Source organism: Hyaena hyaena, unplaced genomic scaffold (assembly GCF_003009895.1).
Source record: "Hyaena hyaena isolate Hyena2069 unplaced genomic scaffold, ASM300989v1 scaffold_1557, whole genome shotgun sequence".
Taxonomy (NCBI): Eukaryota; Metazoa; Chordata; class Mammalia; order Carnivora; family Hyaenidae; genus Hyaena; species Hyaena hyaena.
In genome coordinates, this window is record NW_024082193.1 from 17,200 (window position 1) to 37,767 (window position 20,568).

A 20,568-nucleotide genomic window follows, 5' to 3' on the forward strand; every position below is an offset into this window, starting at 1 on the left:
TGCTTTCTCTGTCTCTCAAAAATAAATGTTTACCAAAAAAAAAAAAAAAAAAAAAAGGTTTGATTCCTAACAAAAGAACATGGCACTTCTGTAGTCTTTACAAAGGGATCAAGCCTCTGGATGCAGCTGCTCATTTGCAGAAGATACAGAGAACAGAGGAGCATGCTGAACTACACCATGAAATTGAAAATAGCAAAACATAATACTGAAAGAAACTACCAGCTAAATGGCCTGTAAATTTTAAGGAAAAGAGACGGAGGAGGAATATAAAGAATAAAACATACATAAACATAAAATTTTTTTTTAATGGAAGACTACCCTATATTAGTAGTTTAGGTAATGACTATAAAATTCAAGATAATGTCTATTGGTACATGGTGTTGTGGCTGGGCAGGAGCAGAAGAAGGGGTTCCTCGGACAAAGGCAAGGTTCTGGGAGGTGGCTGCAGGGGTGTCTGAGTAATACACTGTGCTGGACATATTTGTAAGGCTCTCTGCAGTGTGTCACAGAAGTTTCAGAATTCAGAAGAGTGATTAGGAATAAGATCTGTCAATAAGAATTAAAATGTAATGAAAACTTAATTATTATAACAGGAACCAGAGAATACTTAGGAATTAAGTTTTCTGAAATGCAAGAGCCCTATATGAAACAATTATAAAACTTTACTGAAGAATCTAAGAGACCTACATGTGGAAAGAGATTTCTTTCCCGGATAGATGTCTTTCCAAATGATCTTTACCATTACTGATATCACTGCTGTTCAGGAATACAAGAACACAGTACCTCACACACTGTCCTCTCTGGAGGATTCCTCTCCCAGGCACGTTCACTACAGAAATGTATGCACTTCACCAGAAACAAGCATGTAAGGGTGTTTCCTACAGCACTGTTGATGATGGTGGAACACTGCTACTAATGTCAATGACCGTAGTTAAGGAAACAGGTAAATACATAAAGGTACATAAGAGATGCCATATATTTGTGATGCCATTGGACTCCATGTCATGGAAATATGGTTATGACATAGTGACTGAAAAAAAAGTGAAGCTATACAACTGAACATATGCTTTAGTATTTTCTAAATATGGGATCAAAAGCACCCCCAAAAGGAAAGAATCTGTACAGGAGGGGGCTTGGGAGATACCCGAGTAGTAAACAGAAGACCCTTTCCATTCTCATAATGTGCCTCCGAACTGCTTGAAAATACACTTACAATTAACTCCAACAATAAAACCCAAGAACTTACAAGTTTCCAGTTAATAAACTTGAGAAAAAAACCAAACACCTCACTAGGCTGTACACATACCCCAGCTTTAATACTGAAGTATTAATACTTAATACTGAAGGAGCCTGATTTTGTCACTCACTGGCTAGGTAACCTGGGGCAAATACCTCATCCCTCAGCTGAGGCCAGAGTTTTCTCACCTAAGGAGGAGGACAAAACCTAATTACAGGTTTTGTGAGAATTGTAGGCAATATATCTGGGAAACAGGAAGTGGTCAATATATGGACATAATAAATACATGTTTCGTGACAAACCTTAAATTTTCAGGTAGTTCCTCCATTAAAACTGCAACATACAATGAAATGTTGACTGAAACAAACAAGTAAGCAAACAAGCACACACTGAAATGGTTTCAGACAATTATATCTTATATCTAAAATATAAACTTTAAGAGTATGATCACATGAATCTTACAAGGTATCATAACATCAATCTAACACTTTTATAAACAGCATTTATTGTACAGAGACTCTGAAGGAAGAAAAATATGTACAGCCATTCATTTTCTGTAATACATCTACTCTGTCCTGCAATACTGAAAAGGCGGAATGTGTCTGGCACAAAAATAACCCTAGGAGTCACGAATTAGAAAAACAACACTTTTAAAAAAGATTTTTACTTTTCTGGTAGAAATATAAAAACTGGTTTATGGGGAAGAAACTAAAAGAAAAAGTCCAATCAACTGCAGAGGTGGCTTTAACATTTGAAGTTCTGTACCTCATACCAACTTGTCAACAGCAGTATGTGTTTAAAATCTAAGTATAAATAAACAGGCAGCACAGCCCAAACAGCAGCACAGTATGAGCAACTCACATGACGCTGCAGTGTTCTCTGCGCAGAATACCACTTCCCAGCATCCCCACGGGGAATGCACGCCACAGAACCTCACCTGGTGCTGCAACCCACAGAACGTCCATCTTCTCACCAAGCTGGAACCCTCCACACCACCACCGTTTAAATGTACCAAAACTGATTTGTTTGTTTTAAAAAAAAAAAAAAGTGGGTGCGAAGGCAGGAGTACATAACAGCCATTATGTCGTCTTCCTGAAACCCTTTAGAATAGGGTAGATATTTTCAAATGCTTCATAAATTTCTGCTCTGACTTTAGCACCTATGAAAACAAGGCAGAGAAGAGTATGAAATGGTTGTTCTTAACATGTTTAAAAGGTAAAATTACTTTAAAACCACAAGCACAATTCTCTCCATACCCAGTCAGACTAACAGAGACAGACATTAAAACATTAACAAGGGAATCCCTTGACACAACCCTGTTTTTGTTTTTAAATCAGTATTTTCTTAAAATGGTTTTTTAACCACAAAAACAGATGATTCCAGCCTCCTGCTCTGGAGTTCACCACAAGTGACCAGTCTTAGTCCCTGTACCAGCCGGTGACCTGAGCAGCTCATGACCCAATCCAAGCAGAAGGAATGACCAAATCTTATTCTCCCACTTGCTGCTGTTGTCGCCAAATGACATTGATGAATCTCAAAGCTTTACGGGAGGATTTCCAACTTAAAATGCCCTCTCTTAAGCAAGGTAATGGCCATCTTCCCTGCTCTCACTCCCCTGGTGGGTATGTTTCTCATCAAAGTGTTAAGGGTAAGGAGAAGAAGACAGGGGCAAAGCTCAGTAGCCAAATGTCCCCATGCTGTGAAATTACTTCTCAGCACTGAGAAAATGCTGTTCTTGAAACTCTTTCAAATCTTTGGATATTACTTCCTGTTACAACTTACCTGTTAATACAACTTTTCCAGAAACAAAAATAAGAAGAACAATTCTGGGTTTGATCATTCTGTAGATTAAACCAGGAAATAACTCTGGCTCGTAACTGGAAGGAAAATGACAAAAACACTTTAGAAATTAAAAGCTGTCCGTGCTTTAGGTAAAATGTGGACCTGCACATGGAAAATACTGACTAAACCACAAACTCACTGGGAGGTCAACCCACAGGAAAGAGAACTTAAGGCCAGTGAGGGCAACCTGTCTTTGGCACCTGAAGACCAACGAACTCTATTTCTAGCGAGTCTGAATTTTCTGATGTCGTAGCAGCTTCACTTTCCCAGTTCAGATGGACCGAAAATAGTTACGATGTGTGTGATTAACCTACTGGGAAATGCAGGACAGGCTTCTCTAAGGAAGAGACACTTGTGTGGATATCTGAAATGTGAGTGGGGGTTTCTTAGCTGAAAAATGTAACAAGAAGGTGCCAAGTATAAAACTTGGACCGAATGCCCTGGTCCAAGAAGGGCGGGGCAAGTCTGAGGGGTGCTGGGAGCAGAGAGGCTGGAGAGATGGGCACTGGCCTTGCAGGTGGCACGGAAAAGAAGAGGAAATAATATTCAATGCACTCAAGTTTATACTTCGTTAGTAGAGCTCGTATAATGTGAACAAGAGAAATAATTCAAAGAACTGGGAACAAAAGTTGATATAAGACGTTGTGGATTTAATTCATGCATTTAAAATGCATGTATTGCTCAATAAATAACAAGGAATCAATTTCATCCCAGTCAAAGGGATTTGTAGATGTCAATAAGTAATATGGGAGGTAGGAGAATGGTGAGAAAAAGATATTTTCTGAGACATAAAGAAGAAACTTCAACATTAAATACATCTATCAGTACATCACTTGTTCTCACATACTGTTTTATAAATGTTTTATCATGAATAATGTTTACACAGATTACAAATGAATTGTTGCCAAAGGCAATCACAATACATTTTAGACTCACCTACTAAATTGTTGGTGGGTCAACACAAGGCCTTCTAACCTTATGGGGAATTTCACGTCACAGCTCCCCACCATGTTCTGAATCTTGAAGTCCAAAAACTTTGCTGGAAAACCTAACTTCTGTACAACTCTGGCATATTTTCTTGCTGCTAGTCGGGACTGTTCTTCACTAGGGAAAAGAATAAGTGAGACAGTCATAGTAAAAGCCACCTGAAATAATTATTCAAAATTCAAAATTACTGAATTCAAAATCCAATTCATCAAATTACTGATATGCCCAGATCTTTCAGATGTGAAGCATCGCATCATTACCGTTATTATTATTATTATTATTACTGTATTTTAGCTACAAATTCCTAAGGCGAAAATTAATAACTTCATTTTAATATGAAAATATTAGTAAGATTTAGACCTGAATAATGAATACTCTAATTCTATCTTCTTTTATATTAAATCTCCCTTTATCCATTCCTATAACTCATCTGTTGGATAAAACCATGGCTTAGTAATGTACAGCCTATGTAAGAAATGCAAAATAAAAGCAATACCATCACGAGCAAAAGACTCTAAAGTGCAAAGGTCAGGGATAACAAAAATTAAGCATACATACGTGAAATGCTTTTTTTTTTCTTGAGGAAAACAAATTTATTTGTGGTTTCCTATCTTGATAAAATAATCATGCAACTTAGATACACAATATTCAGTGTGTAGCAAATGGATAAAGACGGCTAAACAGTGAATGAAAAGCATGTCTAGGAAAGAAAATACCATCTAGCATTTACTGAGAAGTCAGAAGTTTTTGATGTTCCAACCAGGGGAAAACAAGCAAGACTCCTAAATGAAGATTTATGCGGAAGCTAGGGAGAGACCCACATCTGCCTTCTGAAAAAACTCAGAGATCAGGAACCACAATGTTCACAACCAATGGCCTTCCCTTCATTAAAGACAACTTCAGGGGTACCTGGGTGGCTCAGTTGGTTAAGCGTCCGACTTCAGCTCAAGTCATGATCTTGAAGTCATGATCTCACAGTTTCACAAGTTCAAGCCTCATGTCAGGCTCTGTGCTGACAGCTCGGAGCTTGGAACCTGCTTTGGATTCTGTGTCTCTCTAGCTCTCTGCCCCTCCCCCACTCTGTTTCTCTCTCTCAAAAAGAAACAAACATAAAAAAAAAAAAAGACAACTTCAAAGTTCAGAATAATCAAAAACATCTACAGCCCTCTCTGTGTGTGGACAACTCCAAGTCATATTAATTATCTTTTATTTTAAGAGCTTAATTTATTTATTCAAGCTTTAGGAAGCTGATGTTACTGTTACTAATCTTCCTGCAACCTTCTCCTACCAATTAGGTGGACTCTGTTAGACAAGGTTTAAAGTCAAGACCTTCTCAAAGAGCTAACCTTTACAGACAGGATCACTTCAAACAGAAGCAGAGTATAGGCAATAGCATTTTATGAAAGGGGTAGACATCTTAAGACCTAAATAACCCTAACCCTCATGATGAAGCCTATTTACAACAAGGGACAGCAGGCATCTGTGACCAAAACATGTGGTGCCGTCTACTGCCAGGACCAAGCAGATCTATACACTCTCATGCCATCAGCTCTGAAATTTTGTGACTCCTGACAATTTTTTTTCCATGGGAGGAATCTGTGTTATACATAAGATTTTTTACATAAAGGGACCTTAGTAATAGCTTGGATGTTACATTTTATCAAAAATACATAAAATGCAACTAAATAACCATGGTAATGTACAGTCAGGAGAATAAACTCCTTAAACCTACCTCTTGGCTCCTGTGCACACCATTTTCCCAGAACTGAATATTAGTGCAGTGGTTCGGGGCTCTCTTATTCTCATGATTACAGCAGCGAACCGCTAAAATGGTCAGAGACAATCGTTAATGAGGTCATGCCAGACTGATTTCCTTTAGGAGACTAGGGCAATGAACATCACAACTGGTGAGGAGGACCTGGTGTATAGAGAGTTCTCAAAATACCTGCATATGCTACTATGCATGGTTCTCTCACATCACCATGCAGCACACATGCTTTTCTTTGCACAGGGAGCAGAATAAACAGTGACTACGAGGTAAGTTGGACCAAGTTCTATGTATTCTTCCACACACATTGCAACAACAACTAATATCTGCAAAATTACATCCTTAATAAATACCAGTGCCTCTGTTTCTACCTTATATTTGCTAGCTTCTAGAACCGTAACTTAATTTTTTTTGGCAAATAGATTGATAAACTTTTTCTACCTCCAAGAAGGAGTAAATCAAAACACAAACATACCATTATGTTGTGAAGTGATCTTCTGTTTCCAATTGGCTTTTAGGAACAGTATTAACATATTAGCACATAAAATTGCAAATTAAGAAAAACATCAAAGTTTTAATTTTTAATCTCTACTTTTTAAGTTTTAACAATGTTTTTATTGCTAATATTGTAACTTGAGAAGATATTTCAGCCGTGGGTTGAATGGATGGCCTCCATTACAAGTTTAGATGATAAAAAGCAAAAATTTACTTGCAAATAACTCTAAAATTTTAATATCTGAGGATTACATAAGAAACTATTCATATATTTCTAATCAGGATGACTCTTTTAACTAAAATAGATTACTTTTGCAATTTTAGTTTTAAGACTGCTCTATGTACTCCTTCAGATTTTACCACCTTGCAAAAGCACAAGCACTACTTTCTAGTTCATACGAGTCCAGGAAAAGCCTAATTTTGCATTTCTTAAATTCCCTCTACTGGTTTTATTGATCAAATAATATCATTTCATTAGAGACTATAACATTGTAAAATTATGTATTGAAAATAAATAATAGATAAATTATTAATTATTATAATATGTAATTATATAATCATTACAATAATAATATATAATATAATAATTAATTATATTAATGAATATAACACATTGTATACTGGCTTACACAGTGCATAAATGGTTACTTCCAGATCTTAGATACCTTGGGATCTTAGACAAATACTTAAACAATGTTTACTATTTAGATAATTTCTTAAGATAAAGATTAAAACCTGGTCAATAAACAGTTTTTATTTAGCCTTTACTTTCATTTTTATACACTATATAAGAGCCATTCAAGTGCTTGGTGGAAGGACAATGGAGATATACAAGTTGATTTTACCACTGTAAACAATTAAAAAAGGGATATATGACGTGTACCAATGGAGAGCAAGACATTTCCTGGTTATCTGCCTGCTAGTTTTCCTTGTAGGACACAACATTGGATCGCTTTGGCTAAAAACAGTAACTAATAGAAATGGTTAAGGCTATACCAGGCACAACAGATAATACATATACACTGTATCTTCTTATTAAGGAAATTGTTACAGTTTATTAACATCACAAATTCAACATTAGATATGCGCTGTCTAACTTAACATACTATATTACATTTCAAAGTCAAAGGTAAAAGGACTTCAATGATGAAAGAAGTTCAACAGTTCTGGCTTTTCCTTTTTCTTTCTTTCTTAAATTCTCACTCTAAATTAAAAAAAAAAAACAAGAACTGTTTTTACACTGAAGTGTCTTTGTGGTTTCCTAAATGGTCACTGGGTAACCATAAAGATTTAGTCTCTTACTATAAAAAGAAGGGGTTCTCGGGGCGCCTGGGTGGCTCAGTCGGTTGAGCGTCCAACTTCAGCTCAGGTCATGATCTCGTGGTTCGTGGGTTCGATCCCTGTGTCGGGCTCTGTGCTGACAGCTCTGAGCCTGGAGCCTCTCTTTGGATTCTGTGTCTCCCTCTTTCTCCGACCCGGGCCCCTGCTCACCCAGTCTCTCTCTCTCAAAAATAAAGAAAACATTAAAAGAAAAAAAAAAAGCACCACATATTTAAAAAAAATAAACATAAAATAGAAAGAAGGGGTTCTAAAATAATTAGCCATGTTTGATGTTCTCCATATTTTAATTAGGTCAATCAAGCAGACCAAAAAGCCTCAATAACTAAAGGAGCCATTTTATTTCTTAGCCAGTTATTACAGCAACTTTTATTTTGGATATTCTATGTAGGCTACATCTTCTTCACTTGTACATAAAAGACTAAGATTTATTTTTTTATTGTTTAAAAATTTTTTTAAATTTATTTTTGAGAGAGACAGAGCATGAACAGGAACAGGGCAGAGAGAGAGGTAGACACAGAATCCAAAGTAGGCTCCAGGCTCCAAGCTGTCAGCACAGAGCACGATGCGGAGGCTCAAACCCACAAACTGCGAGATCATGACCTGAGCCGAAGTTGGTGGCTCAACCGGCTGAGCCACCCAGGCGCCCCAAGACCAAGATTTAGAAAACTCATTCCAAGACCATCACTTAACATTTTTCTCAACGTACAGCTAATAGATATTTAACCAACTTACCTGTTCTAGCTGACAAACATACCCCTACACTTCTATAAAATTATTCTTTCTGCTTTCTATATAACTGTTAACTACTACTCCAATCTAAACCCAACTACTTTCCTTTCCTTAAAAAAAAGTATTTTAGTAAATTATCAAAATAAATCTAAACCTACTTCATTCTGTTTTGCTCTGATGATACATCCTAGAATGAGTCATTCAATAATGACTCATATTTAAAATAATCAAGGTATACTTTACATTGGCAGAATGTAACTTACAAATATTGTTATAAAATATATTGTTATAAAAGCTCATTCTACTAAAATAGTTATCTTACTAGAGGTTCATGAGTAAATATTAATAATCAATAAGATTTGGGTTTACGTCATTATCTATTTTCTTTGGTTATCTCCAATTAAAACATTAAAAATTAATTAAGGACTTATCAGAGAAATCAGACTTATGAAGGAAATATCAAATGTAAGACTACAGATCACACTAAAGAAAGTGGCTTCTCTAACTCACGCGAACAGCAGTTCTTACTAGGTTTAGCTGCCAGTGACGACACAATGATATATATAATTTTTCTGGTTGAGGAGGGGGGCAGAAACTTTGTCATTGTCTTTTTCTTTATTTAAATATCTCAAAATAGTTTGGTGTCACTCAAAGTTATCTTCAAATATTAATACTTATGCATGTGCACACACCCAAAAAGCCACACTAAAAAAAAAGACAAATATGTACATTGATTCAAATTTTACAAAAATATTGGGGATATTCAACTTGAAAAGTTCAAAAGGCTGCTGAGAAATGCCATATCTTCAGTTCTTATGTAATAGAGGGCAAACCCCTGAACTCCCTCTTAGATTTGATTTAGTGCCCATTCCAAAGTTTAGATATGTTGGTTAAGGGTATGTACATAGTTCTCCTGTTGACTGAGGTTTTCCTATGTTAAAAGGCAAGTGCTAAAACAGTCCAAGTCTCCAAAAAGAGTTTTATTTTCCTTCGACTGAAATCCTAGCCCTAAATGACACGGTGAGTTACACCTGAAAATCCCTGTAAATTCTCAACCGGTTACACTGTTCCTGAAAGACCTATGAAATCTGGCCTGGTTCCCACTAACTGTCCCAACCTTGTTATATTCTGGTCTTGTCAAAAACAGGTTTCCCCTGCTACTGGAAAGTAGAATGTTCCTGTGAAACCTTTTGTAAGCCAAAATGGAGTCAAGTGAGGAACAATGACCATTTTATTAAAGCAAAAATTCTCTTCAGATTCCTTTCCATTAGCAAAAACAGGTACTAATGTAGGTCTATAATGAAAGCAAAGAAACTTAATGCAGACTTTTGGATAACATGGGAAGCCTGTACTTGCCAAACCAATGTCGTATACATAGTCATATGCCCCATTATGGGTAAGCTACATTTCTGAAGAAAACATCACTGCACACATCTCTATGGGATATACAGGCAGCAGACAGAAACATACATCAGTGGAAGTCAACTTGAAACTGCACAGAAGAAAGCGCTTGAGACTCTAACATATTCTCAAGCACCATGATTAGACGCACAGATACCTTCCCTAGTTTGCATATATTCAGAATCCAACTGGACATGGGATCTGCCTGAAGATTGACCCCAAATCTACTAAAAGGCCTCCAGAAAATAATGATTCTTGAAAATACAGCTTCCTGACCAGGAGTTCCTGAACTAAAACAGAAGTTTCTGGATTGCGGCTCAAACAACAAATGAAACAGCTCACCTAACAAAGTATCATAAATTCACTGGCTAAAACAGAGCCAGATAATAAAAGCGTCCTCAACTATTTATTGGCCAGCCAAGTAGTATTGGTACAAATGCTAACAAGTGGTATAAATACTTGGGGGGAGCAGAGAGGCACAGAACAGAACAATCGATCAGTTGAGAAAAAAGACTTTGTTCCTAAAATTGACCAAGCTGATTCCTGGGACTTAATTCTGCTGATTAGGTGTAAGTAAGCTAAAAAATACTGGATCTATGAAGTGAATTTCATTTACTTCTTATGATACTTCACCACTGTCTAATATCCAAGTGCTTAAATGCTGCTACTTGGCCACTATTTCAAGATGACATTCAAATAATGACACCATGTAAGAAAAGGAGTCAAACTGACATAGGCAACCTAGACTGGGAGTGTCACCAAAGGGAGAACATGGGAGACATCAGCAAAGGATATGGTGCTACCCTGGCAAAACTGACCCAGATAGCCTGTCAAATAGAATACTCAGTTAAATTCTCAAGTTTGCCCTTCTACCTTCTCTTTTCTCTCTTTTTCCTTTGTTAAATGAAACCAATTTAATATTGGTTCCCCATGTATAAAAGTCAAGAGCATGCTAATAGATTCTCCCACTTTAGGGGAGCTGTCTTCTACAGGGACCTGGCCCAGAGCTCTTCAATCTGATCATCTTCTACACTCAGAGGCCTGGTCTGTATGGTCCTTGAAGAATGTCCATCCGTTTGTGAATGCAAATATTTACTATTCTTTTAAAAAACCAGCTTATCTACCAATGCAGAGACAAAAGCCTTACCGTGTACTCAGGTTGCTTATGTTAATATAAAAAATATCAAAAGTATTTTTACCCCATAATATTTTTATGATAAGATGTTTAAAAGTTATACATAGAAAAATATAATAAACCCCCTGTAGTTATTACTCAACCCTGGCAATTATTAACTTCTGGCCAATCTTGTTGTGCCCTTCCCATGTGCTCTTCCCCAATTCTCCAACTGTTTAATTTGAAGTAAAGTCCAGAGAGTATATCGTTCCATTCTACACAGTTTTCAAAACATAAATGGAATCATACCACATATTTTGCTCTTAACCAACTGAGCCACCCAGGCGCCCCATCCACATAGTTTCTTCTTACATGTCACAAGAACCCCATCACAATGGGTAAATAAATCTGGTAGTTTATCTTGTAGACTGCTGTGATTCTAGGGTCTCTCACATGGTAGCTATTCAATAAAAAACATTATACATTTTTCTTTAATTCCTCATTTTGTTGGTGTCAACAAACTCAAGCATAACACAAACATTTTGGTTTTGGTATTATTATAGGTTGAAATACATTATAATTGCTCTGACCTTGGGGTTATATTCAGCATTTCGGGCACGAAGTGCAATGGTCTTTAGGTCAAGCTTACAGCCAAGATTCACTGTAGATACAATATTTCTGCAAGAAATTTGAAAGGAAAGCATGATCATTGAACTTTTACATGATGAGGCGTTATCTAGAAACCTGATTCTTTACATCAAATTAGTTTAAACCAATTTAAGTTTTATTTATTTGTTTAAAGTTTTATTTATTTCTGAGCGAGAAAGAGAGAGAGCGTGAGCAAGGGAGAGTAAGAGAGAGAGGGAGATACAGAATCCAAAACAGGCTCCAGGCTCTGAGGTAGCTGTCAGCAGAGCCCGACGCGGGGCTCAAACCCACGAACTGTGAGATCATGACCTGAGCCGAAGTCAGATGCTTAACCGACTGAGCCACCCAGGCGCTCCTAAACCAATTTAATTTTTAAATTAAAAAAATTTTTACATTGTTGACATTTATGGTCTTTACCACACACCATGGTACGCATTTTACATGGGTGATCCCACTTAATACAATGCACTATGAAATAATAACTTAATATTCACATTTTTAGATGAAGAAGCAGAGGCTTAAATGGATGGTTAACTTGCTCCAGATAAACATGGCTCTAAGTGGTAGCCAGGCTTTTGGTCCATCTATCTCTAGCGTCATGCTTTAGCCTTCTGAATGAAGCCCTTATTTATCCTCTGAATGACACGAATTGCCCATAAACCATCATGCATGGGCAAGGGACATCACTGTCCTGTGAATGCTGATTCCAGACTGTAAATACCTCTCCAATTGTTTCCAGCTCATTGCTGCTTTTGGTTCCTGTCCTGCCAAAATGCAATACTTTGAAAACTTGATGGCTCACAAGTCAGTTGGATATAAGAAAGAGAATAGCTGTGTTCTTTTACAGACAATTGTAAGGCTAATTAGAATGATCAACCCAAGGGGCACCTGCATGGCTCAGTCAGTTAAGCGTCTGAGTCTTGATTTCGGCCCAGGTCATGGTCTCGAGTAATGTGAGATCAAGCACAGCACGGGGCCTCTGTGCTGACAGCACAGACCCTGCTTGGAATTCCCTCTTGCTCAAAAAATAAACAAACATTAAAAAAAAAAAAAAATGATCGACCCAATTAATGTTTTCATTTCTACTTCATCTATTTCCTTCCAAATAATTTTCTATACATACCTGCCTTTAGCATTTCTTTACTTAAGTCACAGATTTGCTACATGTATTCTTTTCTCTTTTTAACCAACAGTGCATAAGGGTTCAAATTTCTCCATATCCCCATCATTGGTTATATTGGTTTTGATAATAGCCATCCTAATGGGTATGAGGTGGTATCTCATTATAGTTTTGATTTGCATTTACATGTTTAGTGATGTTGAGCATCCTTTCATATGCTTATTGGCTATTTGTGTATTTTCTTTGGGGAAATGTCTATTCAAGTCCTTTGCCCATTTTTGGAATCGGACTCTTTGTTTTTGTTGTTGAGTTTTAGTAGTTCTCCAAACATTCAGATAATAATCCTTTATCAGATGCATACTTCGCAAGCATTTTTTCCCACCCTGTTGGTTGCATTTTTACTCTGTGAACAGTGTCTTCTGATACACAAGTTTTTTCTTAAAAAAAATTTTTTATAAGTTTTAAAATTGCTATCTAGTCCACTTTATCTATTTTTTCTGTTATTACCTGTGCCTTTGGTGTCACATGTGAGAAAACATTGCCAAGTCCAATGTCACAAAGCTTTTGTCCTATATTTTCTTCACTGAGTTATATTGTTTTAGGTCTTATACTTAGGTTGATGTACTTTAATTTTTTATTTGATGTTAGCTAAGGGTCCAACTTTCACCATTAGCTAAAAGGACTATCTTGTCTCCGTTGAACAGTCATGGTCCCCTTGACAAAAATCATTTGACCATATATACAAGAGTTATTTCTGGGTTCTCTGTCTTACTGCATTGGTTTATATATATGTCTGCGTTTATGCCAATACCACAGTAACTTTGTAATAAGTTCTGAAATCAGGAAGTGAGAGTCTTCTGGTTTGCACTTCTTTTCTAGGATTGCTTTTGGCTATTCACAGTTCCTCGGGATTCCATATAAATTTTAGCATGAATTTTTCTACTTCTGCAAAAAATATCATTGGAATTTTTGATAGGGATTACACTGAGTCTGTAGATCGTTTGGGGTAATATTGAAATTTTGGCAATATTAAATCTCCTAATCTAGGAACCTGAGATGTGTTTCCACTTGTTCGTGTTTTCTTTAAAGTTCTTTCAGCAATGTTTTATAGTTCTCATCATACGTCTTTCACATCCTTGGTTAATTCCTAAGTACAGCAAAACCTTGGTTTGTGAGGATAATTCAATCTAGAAACATGTATGTAATCCAAAGCACTTGTATATCAAACCGAATTTCAAGAACCACTGGCTAGGTTGTGATCATGTGACATTCAGCATCACATACTACTCATATTCCAAGACATCGCTTATCAAGTTAAATTTATTAGAAATGTTTGCTTATCTTGCGCAACTCTCACAGAACAAGTCACTCACAATTCAAGGTTTTATTGTGTTTTATACTTTTTGATCATGTTGTTAATAGAATTGTTTTTGTAATTTCCTTTTCAAAAAAAAGTTTTAATGTTTATTTATTTTTGAGAGAGACAGAATGTGAGCAGGGGAGGGACACAGAGAGAAAGGGAGACACACAATCCAAAGTGGGCCCCTGGCTCTGAGCTGTCAGCACAGAGGCCAACACGGGGCTCAGACCCACTAACCGTGAGATCATGACCTGAGCCGAAGTCAGACACATAACCCACTGAGCCAACCAGGCACCCCTGTAATTTCCTTTTCATACTGTTCACTGTTTGTATACAGAAATGCAACTGATTTCAACTGTTAACTTTGTATCCTGCTACTTTGCTAAAAAAATTCACTTTTTGTACCTAACGGGTTTTTTTTAGTGGACTCTACGATTTTCCACGTATAAGATCATACAGAGATAATTTTACCTCTTCTTTTCTACTCTAGATACCCTTTATTTGTCTTGCTCTGGTACTATGTTGAATAGAAATGGAAAAGGAGGTTGTCCCTACCTTGTTCCTCATCTGAGGAGGAAAAGCATTAAATCTTTCAACATTAAGTATTAGGCTTGTTATGGTTTTTTAAATATGGCTTTTACTATGTTAAGTCAGTTCCCATCTTTTCCATTTTGTTGAGTGTTCTTACCATGAAAGGGTGTTGAATTTTGTCGATTCTTTTTCTGCATCAATTGAGATATCAGTTTTCTTTTCATTTTACTGTTGTGGTATATTATGGTGGTTGATTTAAGTTTCTTTACTTTGAGTGAGTGAGAGAGACAGAGCATGAGCAAGGGAGGGGCAGAAGAGAGTGAGAAAGAAGATCTCAAGAAGGGTCCATGCTGTCAATGCAGAGCCCAATGAGGGGCTCGAACCCACAGTGAGATCATGACCTGGGCCAAAATTGAACTGAACTCTTAACTGACTGAGCCACCCAGCCAACCCCAGTGGTTGATTTTTGTATGTTGACCTACTCTTGCATTCTAAGAATAAATCCCACTTGTCATGGTGTATAATCTTTTAATATGCTGCTTACCGACGTTTCGTAGTATTTTTTTTGAGGATTTTTGCATCAGTGATCAATGCGATACTGGTCTGTAGATTTTTTTAGTGTCTTTGGCTTTGGTGTCAGCATACTGCTGGACTCATCAAAGGAGTTAAAAAGCGTTCCCTCAATTTTTTGGAAAAGTTTGAAAAGGACTGGTATTAGTTCTTTAAATGTCTGGTAGAGTTCACCGAAGCCATTTGGTCCAGGGCTTTTCTTGGTTCTCCCACCTCCCCAGAATCTGTCTTAAAAATGTATGATACTTTTTTATTCATTAACCTAAATAATCTATACACCCAACGTGGTGATCAAACTCACAACCCCAAGACCAAGAGTCGCATGCTCTTCCAACTGAGCCAGCCAAGCGACCCTTAAAAATGTATTCTTATATATTTTCATTAATTATATATCCCAAGTCTTCATAAGCTTGTAAGATTTAGAGGCCACTGAAGTCCCAACCTAGCAGGGCTCTTAATGGATATGGGAACTCAGTAATGTGTCTGACTAGATGCTTTGTGGAATACCAGAAAGGTTAAGGTGCCAGGTGTAACAAAAGCCCCATCACAACTGGTTATAACTTATGATTTAAACAAGAGGTAAAAACTTAAATGACCAAAAAAGCCAAACCAGCATGCAGGACAACAGGGAGTGGTGCTGACAAAGGTGAACTAACAAGTGATTATCTCTCCAAATCATTAGAATGAAAATTATCTGATTTTTAAAATCACGTAAGATCAAAGATCTGAGGCAAGATTTAGGTAACAGGATCTACGATGAAAGATTACTTAGTTATAAAAATGTTCAGGGGCACCTGGGTGGCTCAGTTGGTTACGCGTCCGACTTTGGCTCAGGTCATGATCTCACAGCTCGTGGGTCCGGGCCCCGCGTTGGGCTCTGTGCTGACGGCCAGCTCGGAGCCTGGAACCTGTTTCGGATTCTGTGCCTCCCTCTCTCTCTGACCCTCCCCTGCTCACGCTGTCTCTCTCTCAGAAATAAATAAAACTTTTAAAAAATAAATAAATAAAACATAAAAAATTTTTAAAAAGAAGAGAATATTCTCATTAAAAATGTCCAGAGATGGCTGGTGAAATAATTATTGCAAATGAACCTTCAATTTGGCCATAAGTTTGCTAAAAGCAAAAGCTATGTACTTCACAATGATAGATACAAGAGAATATTTGTATGTTTTTCAGGATTTTTTTCCTATCTCCACCCTGCCGTTCAATTCACATATAGGACCCATTTCATTTATACAGAAAAACCCACTGAGGGCAAGAACAGACATTCTCAGCTTAAGGAAAGGACACAGCTCTCGAAAGAGTTACATGGAGCCCTTATAATAACCAATGAAGACAAACAAGGACTATTATGAACTAAGTAACTAATCTTCCCTTCCCAAAGACTGAAAACAAAGACTGAAAGCATCAAAGGGAAGGAGACTACATAAGGCTTGATTCAGCAAATCAGCTGTAGGGAAATGTCTATAATAACAATTTGGTAGCTTGGCCCAAATACATAAACACGAGCTACTCAATATGTGACGATGTTATGAGAGCCTTTTACTAAGAGGACTGACTCCCTAAGGCAACTTAGCATCCCTTTCTCCTCTGAGAGGTAGAGAAAGAGCAAACTTAGACATATGATTACTGCTAGTGGCACACCCTCAATAACTCAATCCATCTGAAAACAAAGAAACAGAGCACCCGCCCCAAAGGTCCCTTCCAGGCTGAGGGAGAAGACACACACAAAGTACTCACTGCAGCTGTGGCACGATCCCAGAGCTCTCAGAGGCTGGCGTGGCAGGGGTAATAGGGGTCATGGGGGTCATGGGGGAGGGATACAGGGGAGTGGTGCCTGGCAAAGGTGCAGTGGTAAGAGTCTGTGAGTGGAAGAGCTGTGGTGTCTGGCCCGAGGCCCCCTGTGTTGCCTGCTGGGATGCTGACTGCTGAACTGCCGCCACCGCCTGCTGCTGCTGCTGCTGCTGCTGCGCCTGCTGCTGCGCCTGCTGCTGCTGCGCCTGCTGCTGTGCTTGTGCCTGCTGCTGCTGCTGCTGCTGCCTTTGCTGCTCCTCCAAGATTGACAGACTGTTGGTATTCTGAATAGGCTGTGGAGTCAGTCCTGTGCCATAGGGCATCATTGGACTGAAGATAGGGATTCCAGGAGTCATGGCACCCTGTGGAAAGTCAGGAGGAGAGCATGTCAGGCCAGCTGGTATCGAGGGTTTCCAGCACTCCTCTGGTAGAAGAGGAGGTGAGATGTACAAAGATGAGATGCCTTACGAATATAAATGGGATTATGATGCATAACAGAAAGGCATTTGCTGTCCTTAAACACATCACTTTCTTCTTCACCATAACAGGTAGGTAAGAGCTTAGTTATAATTATACCTGGGTGTGAAACCCAATCCTGCCACTTATTACATGTGAAAACTCAAGGAAGTTGCTTAACCCTTCAGGCACATCTACAGGAAAACAATGTTCTAATACTGTTAGAAAGTATAAAGGACATAACTGGAGTGACTGCACATGCAGGTTTAAACTATTAGCCTACCACACTACCTGGGTAGTTCCCCATTTCACTCTCAATGTATCTGTCCAAGTTTGGCTAATAAATTATATGGTTACCCCAGATATGCCACTGAACTCATTCAACATGATGACAGGCACGCAGAAGATACTGAAATGTTAGCAACAGTAATGACAACGATTATTAGAATACTATTCAAAAAGATGGATCATTTGCTCTCCAAAAAGTTTAAATCAAGAAAATCCGATGCATCTATCAGGATAATATCCATTTACTTTTCTGAATGCCTCTTAACTTCCAGACACTGTCACATTTATTAATTTATGAGTCTCACAACAACTCTTTGGGAAAGGAAAAACTCGATGCTCTTCTCATATTAAGGACACCAGAAGAAGCTAAAGAACTTCCCCAAGACCACAGGTCTCACTGGCAGAGAAGCCACAATGACAGCCAAGTTTCTCTGAGACCCAGGCCAATCCCTTGCCCAGCACCAACCCCACAGAGCCCACGGAGCCTGCAGAGCTTGCAGTGACTTTGTGAACCTCTTAAAAGTATACCCAATATTTCTGCATCAAGCTATCCACAGTTTTCACCAGATTCTCAAATGCATGCAAGATCCAAAAGAGAGCCACAATCCTTTCCTACTTCCACCACTTTAACTGGCAGAAAGCATAAACCAAAACTGTCTAAGCTTTATGTTAATCTGTTTCATCAACACAGTGGCAGAAAGAGTATGAGAGGAGGAGGATCAAACATATACTGCAGCCCTAATAGTAGAGGTACGATCCTCCTACATCGATTGCTTACCTCTATAAAATACTGGCTAGAAAAATTTCAGGTTATGTTACTTTAAGAAAAATGAAGTTTTGAAAGGTCTGCCTTTCATGTCACACACAGAAATGAACTCAAAATGGATTACAAGCATACATGTAAATGCTAAAACTTTATTATAAGAGAAAATCCTTAAGACTTAGGGTAAACGAAGATTTCTTAAGACACAAAAGCACTAACGATGAAATAAAACTGATAACTGGACTTTGGAAAAAAATTAAGACCTTCTACTCTTTGAAAGGCATCATTAAGAAAATTAAAAAGTAAGCTGCACCACAGACTGACAGAAAATATCTATAATACCTACATCTCAGAAAGGACTTGTATCCAGAATACATAAAGAGCAACTACAATTCAGTAAAAGATAGACAAAAAGCCAATAAATAAATGGGCAAAAGATGTGAAGGACATTCTACAAATGAAAATAATGCAACTGGCCAATAAGCACTTGACAGGATGCTCAGGATTGTTAGTCATCAGGACAATGCAAACTAAAATCACAAAGAAATAGTACTAAGCAACCACTAGAATGGCTAAAAGTTAAAACCTCGAGTGCTAGTGAGGATGAGGAACCAGAACTCTCATATGCTGCTGGTGGGACTAGAGAATGGTTCAGCAGTTTCTTATAAAGTGAAACATACACTTATCATAGACCTAGCAATCCCACTCATTAAGTATTTACCCAAGAGAGATAGAAACAGTTTACACAAAGCCTGTTCGTAAATGTTTGCAGCAACTTTATTCATAGTAGCCGCAACCTGAAAACGCCCATAATGTCAGCAAGTGGAGAGGAGATACACAAAATGTGGCCCATCCATACAGCTGAGTACTACCCTGCAATAAAAAGGAGTCTGCTGATACACAAATGTCATATTGGGCAAAGAAGAGATACACACACACAGAAAAGCACATACTGATATGATTCCATTTGTATGAAATTCTAGGCTAGGCAGAACCTTTAGCTCTGATCAGCAGAGCAGTTGTATACACACAGGTGTATACAATTACCAAAACACACTTAAAATGGGTGTTTCTATCATAATAAATTATTAAAAAGTAGATATGTTATTTGGAACCTTAAACATAAAAAAGAAATACTAAAAACAGAAAATAATTTGGTGCAAGTTACTTTCAAAATCAAAGACCTGATAATCACATGGAACGCTTTCATAAACATTTATCAAAAGATTAAGATTTATAGACAAATACATTTTAACTCCCAAATAAACTCCCCAAATTTAACACTATCATGTCTACTCAAAGCCTAATACAACATCTCAACAAAATAAGACAGGCTTAAAAACATATAAATCAATTTTCAACAACAGACGGTTAAATTCCCTTCTTTCCTTTTTCTCTAACAATGTAGATTCTGTCCCACCTACACCCTCCCTCCAGCTGTATTACCTGAGGGGAGGCCAGGCCCTGAGCATAAGGTGGCAGGCTGTTGTTCTGATCCATGATGTTCACTTTCTTCTGGGTAAATCAAACACCTTTGGACTGGAACTCGCCTCGGCATTCAGTCTCCTCCTAGAGCATCCCCGGAACACACTTCTTAGCAATTTTCTCAACTGCTTGCGTTGTTTTCATGCACACCAAGAAACAGTAATGCCACTTTGAAAGAAGTTTGAAGTTTAATGTAAGAATACAAGCAAGCTGTAGAGCCTTCTATAAACCAGTTCATAATTACACAAAAAAAAAAACTAGAAAAAAAGCAATGCAGCTATTTTGGAATATATTTTTTTAACCTTACAATGCTGAAATCTTATTCCTTGCCATGTTTATGGTAACTGCATGCAAAACTGCCACTAGAACAAAGTGCTTTATTACATGTTTAATTTAAATCCTTTAGGATGTTCAGGGGCACTTGAGTGGCTCAGTCCGACTTTCGCTCAGGTCATGATCTCACCATTTGGGAGTTTGAGTCCCATTAGGGGTTCTGTGCTGACAGCTCAGAGCCTGAAGCCTGCTTCAGACTCTGATTCCCTCACTCTCTGACCCCCCCCAACACCCACACTCTGTCTCTCCCTGTCTCTCAAAAAATAAATGTTAAAAAAATTTAATACTTAGAATGTTCAAAATTAA

General features: G+C 37.8%; 1 protein-coding gene across 1 annotated transcript; it reads right to left on the reverse strand.

The window, feature by feature from the left end:
- Positions 1–287: 287 nt before the first annotated feature.
- Positions 288–20,096, reverse strand: LOC120226020 (TATA-box binding protein). Its single transcript, XM_039224214.1, has 7 exons — positions 19,891–20,096; positions 16,884–17,299; positions 11,505–11,592; positions 5,799–5,890; positions 4,016–4,183; positions 3,020–3,114; positions 288–2,396 (listed from the first exon to the last, which is right to left on the reverse strand). Exons 1-7 carry the CDS (start codon positions 19,942–19,944, stop codon positions 2,317–2,319), a joined length of 993 nt encoding a protein of 330 aa, XP_039080145.1. The 5' UTR covers positions 19,945–20,096; the 3' UTR covers positions 288–2,316.
- Positions 20,097–20,568: the final 472 nt, after the last annotated feature.